Below are 10,101 nucleotides of genomic sequence, written 5' to 3'. Positions count from 1 at the left end.
GCACCCTACTAGTTATTTTTATCATATAGTTTACAAATATGTTTCTGTAAAAAAAAAATCCAAAAACAAACAAACAAACAGAGAAGAAAGAGCTAAAAACAGACCTGTCAGATAAAAAACACTTAAGGGTTCTAACTCAGGTATGATCAACCATGAATGGAATGTGATGAACTCTTAAGCATACATACATACACAAATTCATTATCTTATGAAAATCTGTGTGTGTATATATATGTATGTATGTGTATGATTATTAGCAATATTTTAACTAGACATTATTTAAGCTCAGTTTATATACTTAAATACTATGAAATATATATGGAAATAGAAAATTCACATACCTAAAACTTTAAAAACTGAATACTCAAAAAAGCATAGACAAGCAAATATATTATCTATTTGCTTTTTCTATTGTTTTAAGTACCTTTCACTTATTAGATTGTTTGATATCGTAATTGAGTTAGTTGCTCCTTATCCATATCTTTACTATGATATTCGATATTCTCTGCATTAAACAAGAGTATTATTACTTAACCGCCTATGACATATGCCAAATTGTATGTCATTTCAAATGTTTATTTTGACTTGTTATTGTCAGTGTTCAGCAAAGTGCCTTGAACATAACAGATGTTTGTTGTAAGTTTGTTTAAAAAATGTTGCAATATTAAGGCATATTAAATATCTAAGTAAAACCTATGATAACAGTGTTAAAGAATTAATTACACTATGTCTGGAAAACCCATTGACAGAGAGCTTAATATTCTATAAAATACTTTTGGGAAATAAAGTGAAGATAATAGAGTATTTACAAATAAAAAACTCAAAATGAAATGCTATATTATAGCATCTGTGGCACAAACTATTAAGCACCCCACTATGAGCAAAATTGTTGGTGATTTGAACTCACTTGATAAGCACTCAGGAGAACAGACTAGTGAAAGATATTGATAAGTTACAGCCTATGAAGAACAATTACACTCTGAAACATATATAGTCACCATGAGAATCAACGTGATGTCAAATAAAAACAAAGAAGTTAGGCTCGAGCTAAAGATTCCATGATCAAATTTAAGTATACATTTAAGGAGTAACATCTACATCTCTAATCTGCATACAATATTTTAAAAAATTACTGTATCTATGAGGGAACTCTGGTGACCTAGTGGATAAGGAATTTTACTGCCAAACAAAGGTAGATAGTTTGAATCTACCAGGTGCTCTGAGGGAGAGAAATGGGCAATTTCCTCCCTTTTCAGACTTTAAAAGCCTGAAGCAGGGCCTGCTATGACTCAACTAAGACTAACAGAAATGAACAATAGCATGAATAAGGTAACACAGCAACCTAAAATTACATCTATTGCTTAATTAAATGTCACTTTCTTGGGTAAAATATTATAATGACTCACATGTATAAAATAAAAGCTGCAGAAACTAGAGAATAATAGCACTCCAAATTCCTGGAAAATAAAGGCAAATCTGTTAAGTGCTCTAAGATATTAACTTGATATTCTGGGATCAGGGAGATGAAAACTACAATTTTGCTGAAGGAGCAGTGGAGGTATAATTTCCTTTGAACTACAAACCACTTAACCTTTGACTGTGATCTCCTTTGAGTATACTCTTGTCAAACTTTTCTATTTCCCTTTACTTTTTTGATTAAATGAAATCTCCAGAGTTTTTTGAGCACCAGGGAGATAGACATAGGCTCTGTTTGTCAGGATATAGTGGTTGTATACATATTAGTGCAACTCTGGTGACTACACGTCACATTCATTGTCTCCTTCCTCTGAGGTGTGAGTCTAAGGACTCACTACCAGCTGGTAAGTTCCATTATGTTCTCAGGTGACCTCAAATAAGAAATATGGGTGTGTGGGTTTGGTTTGGTTGGTTTGTTTTGGTTTTTTTTTCTTTTTTTTGGGTTTTTTTTTTAAACTGTGATTCGATTGCCATATGAAGCATATCAGTTTCTTAACTCACTAAAAAGTTCAACAATGTCTATAATATAAATGCAAAGGTGGGAATCCATGGTCTTATTTTCCCATGTAAATCAGCTAGAGGCTGATAAGGAACAAAAAGAAATTCAAAGCTTGGAGGTTGATCCAGTATCATGGGTGAAGTGATTTCCCCGATACACTGGCGGTCTATGGTAAGGAACTGCAATGCCAACCAAAAGACATGAGGTTTGAACCTACAAGCTGTTCTGTGGGAGACAAATGAACAGTTCCTACCATGCAGTATGCTGCCTCTGAAAACCTGCTTCAGGGTCAGCTGTAAATAGTCTCAATGGTACATAACAACAACGTGTGATACTGATAATAAACCCATTGTTGTGGTGTCCCTACTACTACAGAAATAAGTCTCCAGCTTAACAGGACAACTCACTATGGACAACTCCACCCGAGCCACCTGCCTATGTGACAATATATATTATTTTTGGGTAATGATAGTGAAGACCAGTAAGCTTCCAGTGGGATTCATGACAAAACAAATGACAATCTTTAAATAATTTTCTCAATATAATCTCTTTTAACATAATATAATTTATATAGAAATATTGTTTTAGGTTTTCTCACCCTTAGTACATGTAAGAAAAAAGTAATTTATCTCTGAGTTCTGTTTTTAAAAAATTTCATAGGTGTTGTATTTTGAATAAGTTGAATTAAATGTAACTAATGATGTTCAGGCTAGAGGTATGCCTTTCATCCCTTCAAGTATATGTCAATGTGTTTTGGAAATATCAAAAACTTCATCTTATTTGGATGCACAATCAATACCCTTGGTACTGGCAGTCAGGAAATCAGGAGACATATTGTACTGGGAAAGTATGCAGTCAGGGACTTCTCTAAATTATTAAGGAGCAATGATGTAATTTTTGAGGACGGGGATGATTCAGGCCATTATCTTTTTAATCACTTGCTATGCTGCTGAGAGCAAGGATATGAATACAGAAGAAGAATTGATGATAGAAGAGGAATCGATGCCCGTGAGCTGTGATGTTGGAGAAGAGTACTGAATATCCTGTCGACTGTCAAAAGAATGAACAGGTACGTCTTGGAGAAGGTGTATCCAGAGTGCTCCTTGAAAGCAAATAAAGCTTCATCTCACATACTTTAGGTATGTTGCTAGGATGTACTATTCCTCGGAGTGGGACATCACCTTGGAAAGGTGGAGAGACAGAGAAAGAGAGGAAGACCATCAACAAGGTAGATTGGTACAGTGACTGCAACAATGGGCTCAAGTATGTCAGAGATTGAAATGATGGCATATGATAGGACAGCGTTCTGATTTGTAGTTCATAGGGTCACTATGGGTCATGTTCAACTCAATGCCACCTAACATATGGGAAAGTATGAAGCTAAACAAAAGAGGCAATAAAGCAGTATTATCAATAGGAACCCACTATTCACTGAATTTCTGTTAATTCTCAACCAAGAGTTTGAGGTTTCATTGGTGTTCATGAGGTTGATAGATGAAACAATAAAAAAGAAAAGCTCTTCTAATAAATAGGAAGTTGTTTAATATTTCTAATATTAAAAATGTCATTTTCAGTGGGAAATCACTCTATTGTAAATAAAGTTCATTTATAACTTAAAATTATGTGGTAAGTATAATAGTCTTATTCACTCTCTAATTATCATCAAGTAAGATCTTAATCACAGCTATCACTCCAATGGGTTTTCAGAGGCTGTAATTCCAAGAGAGGAAAATTCCCATCTTCCTCCCACTCAGAAGCTGGTGAATTCACTCTACCTGCTTTTGAGTTGGCAGAGCAACTCTTCACCCACTAATCTTTCCCCTCTAGAACTTTCTATATAATGATATATAGCATTTTGCATTTATGTATTCTAAGTACTAGTTTTCTTAATTACTACTGACACAACCTTGCCTGTTGAAAAGTGGGGAGGACTTGAAGCACTTGTAGAAGATCAAGAATGTAGCCTTTGGTATGGATTGCATTTCAAGATCAAGAAAACAAAAGTTTTTTTATCACTGAACTGATATACAACATCATAATAGATGGAGAAAAGATTGAAACTGTCAACAACTTCACCTTGAATTCACCATTGCACTGGGAACATCTGCAGTTGGGGACTTCTCCAAATTATTGAGCAGTAATAATGTCAGTTTGAGGATTAGGTTACGTATGATTCCGGCCATGGTCTTTCTATTCCTTGCTATGCATCTGAGAGCTGGATACTGAACAAGGATGATAGAAAAATAATTGACACCTTTGAGCTGTGGTGTTGGAGAAGAGTCCTGAGCATCCCATGGACAGCCAAGAGAACAAACAGATATGTCTTGGAGAGGGAGCGCTCTTTGGAGGCAAGAATGATAAGGCTTCGCCTCACATACTTAGGGCATGTTGCTAGGAGGGGCCATTCCTTAGGGAGGGACATGATGCTGGGAAAGATAGTAGGCTGGTGAAGGAGAGGAATACTCTCAACAAAGAGTATTGGCATAAATGACTGCTGCAATGGGCTCTTGTATGTCCAGAAGTGTGAGGATGACACAAGATATGACAGGGTTCAGATCTTTTAGTCACAAGGTTGCAATGAGTTGTACTTGACTCAAAGGGACCTAACAACAATAACAATTGTGCATTAATCATTATACCATAAATTTCCTATTACCTTCTGAATCAAAAGCATGAAAACAGGGAGTTTTATAGTGTTTGTTTATGTGCTAATGGAACCTCTGGCCAGAAACAGGGGAATTAAGTAAGAGTGAATCCATACAAAATTGCACTGCTTATTATGCAGCATACAGGAACAGTAATTTTGTAAATTATTACCTAATTTGGGAGGGACTGGAGAGCATATGCTAAGCGAACTAACTCAGGCCCATAAGGATAAATATTGTATAAGACCATTATTGTAGAATGAGTATAAGGATCCAGGAGGGATGGGAGAGGCTGGAAGTAGAGGGATGTGGATGTGCAGGGGGAGGGGAGATTAATTATCATATAATTTGATATGGAGTGAGGGAAATTGAAAGATTTTGTTTGAATTTGTATTCAATTTTTTTTGGAAAAAAATTGTACTGCTTAATAAAATTGTCTCTGTGGTGATTTAAATCCACCAGGTGCTTCTTGAAATAGTCTCCTCTGGTGGTAAGTATAGTCTTGGAAACTGAATGTAGTGTTAGCTGAGTTGGCATTGACCTTCAGTAATGACAGAAAAGCAAGACAATGAGGATATTTGAGAGGCTGTAGGTGCATGTGGCTCAAATCTTACAGCTGTTCCATGGGAGAAAGATAAACCACCTCCTCTTTTGTGATTTACAGCCTTTGGAAACCTTCTAGAGGATGACATACCAGCATCAGGTGTTTAGAACTTGATAGTGAAGGAGTCAGATGTTTTCATTTCAGTCCTTGTGCTTGGCAAGGAGGGAACCTTCTGAGTATTCCTAAAAGAGAAAAACATAATCAGACAGGAAGACAAATCTGACCACTGTCATGGAAAACTGTGAAAACAGTGTATACATATATACTCCTTTGCAATAATCTTAATGCCTTCCAAATTGTAATAGTTATTAAGTAAATTAATGGTAAGGTTTTTATTTTTTTTACCTGTTTATTAACTGCCTCCATAAAGTTTCCTGTATTCTCCAGTAGCTCTCATTTTATTTCCTGCCAATTTATTCAAGTCTTTATTTGCTTTGGTTTTGGTTATCAATAAACATATTGATAGCATAGAGACAAATCACACTAGATAAGGAGTTAAATTCCTAAAAATTAAGTTAAACCCAGAGAAAGAAGCTCAAAAGATTAAGAAAAATTACTAAGAGGTAGCAACCCAGAAACAGGGTTATTTATGCTACAATTAATGAATATTAAGTCTAGGGGTAAGAGGAATATTATAGGAGAGCAAAGAGCAGTCTGAAAATAAGTGTAGGAAAAGCAAAGAAGAAAACGTTCTAGGAGTGTATGCTTGTGCACAAGAGAGAGAACATCAACAAGGGAAGAGCTTTGTTCCGATTACGTGCAACTGGTCTCTGTAAGACCCTTACTCTGTAGCAAAAGATGAGAAAGTGACAGAAAACAACACAACAAAAACAAAACACCCAGGAAGTGTAGTAAAAAATTGACCTAGATGCAACTTCATAAAAGAATGGCAGTTTTCCTAGTGATATCTCATAGGCTACCAAAAGAACAGATACATATTGGAAAAAGTGCAGCCAGAGTGTTCCCTGGAGGCTAAAATGGTAAAACGTTGTCTTTCATAGTTTTCAATAGCTAAGAGAAGCTATTCCTTGGAAAGGGATATCATACTTGGAAAAATGGAGGGTCAGCAAAAGAGAGGAAGACCCCAGAATGAGATGGAATGACAGTGACTGCAGCAATGGACTAAAAAGTGTCAGAGACGATGAGGTTGGCACAGGATAGGATGGCATTCAGGTTGCTCAGATAGGCACTATGAGTTGTACTCAACGGCACTTAGCAACAACTAACAATAATTCGTTGTTGTCTCCCACAATGGAGACTCAGGTTTGTTTCCCATTCAATCTAACTCATGCTCTGTGTGTGTGTGTGTGTGTGTGTGTGTGTGTGTGCGCGCGCGCACGCTTATAGGCTTCACTGGAATGTCCATTTTAATAACAAATTAGCAGAACAAAACCAAAAATCTTGACAATCTACTTCTGAATATTAGCTAATAAAAACCCTGTGGATCACAGCAAAACATTAACCAGTTTATAATTATTTGTATTTCATCCTATTTGCCTAGTGTCACCTTGGCTTGGAGGTCAATTTGAAGGCAACTTACAACAATAAAGGGTGAAAGATTGGTTTGAAAGCAACTGGGTAAATGTTTGTTTCTTTTTAATGGACACATGAGCACGTTGATGTAAATGATTAGGTTAAATCACATGATCAAATATTCTTTTAGTAGTTCAAAACAGTGCAGCCACGAACTCAAACCCCAAAATCATTGCTGTCTAGTCAGAACCAACCCATAAAACCAACCCTCTAACAGGGGTTTGGTGGCTTTAAGTCTCAGGGGAAAAGATTATCCATTTTTTTTTCCTTGAAGCAGCTAGCAAAATTGAACTACCAGAGAGATATGGCCTTTTTGCAAGCAGCATAGCTCTCTGTGACCTATATCACCAGAACTCCCTGCCTAGACACTAGTTATATTAGAATGTAAATGTCTTCATTTAATTATTTCCTTTAACTTTTTATATTTTCCAGTTTTAATCTAACATAGCCACTCCTTCTAGCATCAATAATTAACTCAGTAACACATCATCAGGCAGCAAGACAAGATTTCTAATGCACAACAGTGCCAGTAAAGAGGCAGTCATCCACAGGTCAGCCAGCAGTAACTTTTACTCGCTATACTTTCATTCTCAAGTCCTTTAGCTTCTAGTTAACAAAGGAAGCCTAGGTCCAACAAACATTTACCCAGTGCCAAATGCACTAAGTTCTCAAAGGTTACAATGATATATAAAATATGCTAGGTTTTCAAAGATATAAATGAAATATGTCAAATGAAGTAAATGTCAAATGAAAGAACAATAATGAGTAAGATAGATAGATAGATACATACATACATACATACATACATACATACATACATACATACATACATATTATTGAAAAGGTTATAAGGTTACGTATTTTCCTTCTTCTTGTGGAGGTGAGGAAAGTTCTAAGTTTTTTCTGAAGAAAGCAACTACTAATTTAAGCTTTTAACAGTGATTAATAAACAAGCAAAGTGTATTCCACACCCTTTTGCACAGGCTAGAAACAACATAATATCCTGTAGAATCTTTTTAAAGGTATTGGGAGATGTTTTGCACAGATAATGAGGACAATGGTGATTAACTTTTTATTGGCCATACATGCATTGCAACTAATATTACAATGGATTAACCCAATATTTTTTTCCAGTTTATTTTTACCATGAGGGAGACAACAGTCTTCTTTTCCCAATGGGATTCATTTCTTCCTTTTCTAGAGAATGATCTTCTTCTAGTATTTTTAAACCTTACTAAAGTCATATTCTGAATCTTCATTTTCCAATTAGTGACCTGAATAATATTTACTTAAAGCATACTTATGTGCAATTTAATGAAATATTATCTTATCTTGAGTCTTAGAAATATGGTACTTTCTTCCTACATGTTGCACTCAGGGAAATGTTTTGAATATTTGTATGTATTTGTTGATTTTTACATGTAGAGATTATTATATTTTCATGTTCTTCCTGGTGACCTGTTTTAAAAGGTCATAATTTTGCTCCTGTTTATTGTTTATAAACATTTCGCTTTAATGTAAGAATTATTATAGAAAGATATCTGAAATATTAGTATTTACACCAGTCAAAGGGCGAAAGCATACACACTAAATCAAGGTGTTTATTTGTATTGCAGGAAGCCGCTTCTGAACCTACTATCTTCACAATCCTGTCATGTCAGTCTCCAACAGCTCTGAGGTGGAAATCTTGACCTTCATCCTCATTGGTGTCCCTGGAATAGAACATGCTCACATTTGGGTTGCTATTCCCATTTGCCTCATATACCTCCTTGCTATCCTCGGGAATTGCATCATCCTCTTTTTCATAAAAACAGAAGCATCTCTGCATGAACCTATGTATTATTTCCTCTCTATGCTGGCATTCTCAGACCTGGGCCTCTTGACATCCTCCCTTCCAACCATGCTGAGGATCTTTTTATTCAATGCCACAGGAATTTCCACTGATACCTGCTTTGCTCAAGAATTTTTCATTCACGGTTTCTCTGCCTTGGAGTCTTCAGTCCTTCTCATTATGTCTGTTGATCGCTTTATAGCCATCTATAACCCTTTGAGATATACTTCTATTTTTACCAATGCCAGAGTGATTAAAATTGCCCTTGCGTTTGCTGGGAAAAGTATTTTGTTGGTATTCCCTTTCCCTTTTATTCTAAAGAGGCTTAAATTCTGTAACAAAAGCCTTCTATCCCACTCCTATTGTCTCCACCAGGACGTCATGAAGTTGGCCTGTTCTGATAACAAAGTCAATATAATCTATGGCTTTTTTGTGGCTCTAACAGGTATGTTAGATTTGGCGTGCATATCTGTGTCTTACATGCTGATATTGAAATTAGTTTTGGGGATTTCATCACACAAGGGTCGCCTCAAGGTCCTCAACACTTGCATTTCTCATATCTGTGCTGTGCTCATCTTCTATGTGCCTATCATCACACTGGCTGTTGTCCATCGATTTGCCAAAAATACTTCTCCAGTTATTAGAGTCCTTATAGCTGACACCTTCCTTCTGATTCCTCCTCTTATGAATCCCATTGTGTACTCTGTGAAGAGCCAACACATTAGAAATCGGATCTTAGGCAAATTATGCGCGAAACAGATCTAGAGAGAAATTTGAGTTACAACAACAGCTTAATTCATTGGAAAGTTCTGAATCAATCTTAGGTTGACAATAAAATTTGGGTGTTTGAGCCTACATATACACTGTATTTTCTCAGAATCTGCATCAAATTTTATGTTATTCATGTAATTAATTAAGAAGCAACAATATTCCAGATTAGATGTTGGGGAGTTTGTTTTGATGTTGTGTTATAGTCATTACTCAATTCTTATCTCCTTTCTCATTTTAATCTCACTACACAACCTGACCACTATCTATGTCAATGTGTCAACATCACTCACAGTAGCACCATCCTAATAATTATTAGAGAACTGTCAGTATTTTGCTTAAATTCTACTCACTCAGGATAAAACAATGACCCTGATTGACCAAGACATGTATGTTTATTCAGCAGCAATTGAGATGTGATTAAAAAGAAGCATACTCACCTATATCCACTCATAATGTTACCTTTATCTAAAAACCTTATTTGTATGTATTGTATATATGTGTCTGTTGTTTCAAATTTATATTAGGCATGTGTTTGAATATGAGGCTCAAATAGATACAGTAATTTAAAATCAATGAAAAAATCATTAACAGCAAACATTTTATTCATGTTTTGAAATGTTTGTAATGTTCAAGAAGTTGTTTGTGTTGGCATACATTGTGGGCTATCTCTTATTCATATTTGTGTGGCACTTTAGATTTCTCATTGTTACAGCTATATATCTGTATATCTCTATCTCTATCT

The 10,101-nt window shown here is 35.6% G+C and overlaps 1 protein-coding gene across 1 annotated transcript; it reads left to right on the top strand.

Annotated features, from left to right (window-relative positions):
• Positions 1–8,411: 8,411 nt before the first annotated feature.
• LOC102852880 (olfactory receptor 51A7-like) lies at positions 8,412–9,353 on the top strand. The gene has a single exon (XM_006885689.1). The coding sequence runs from the start codon at positions 8,412–8,414 to the stop codon at positions 9,351–9,353; it is 942 nt and encodes a 313-aa protein (XP_006885751.1).
• The last annotated feature ends 748 nt before the right edge of the window (positions 9,354–10,101 follow it).

Source organism: Elephantulus edwardii, unplaced genomic scaffold (genome assembly GCF_000299155.1).
Source record: "Elephantulus edwardii isolate Elephantulus edwardi_28Jun2011 unplaced genomic scaffold, EleEdw1.0 scaffold00044, whole genome shotgun sequence".
Taxonomy (NCBI): Eukaryota; Metazoa; Chordata; class Mammalia; order Macroscelidea; family Macroscelididae; genus Elephantulus; species Elephantulus edwardii.
The sequence above is the reverse complement of the archived record's forward strand: the minus strand, read 5'-3'. Positions and strand labels throughout refer to the sequence as shown.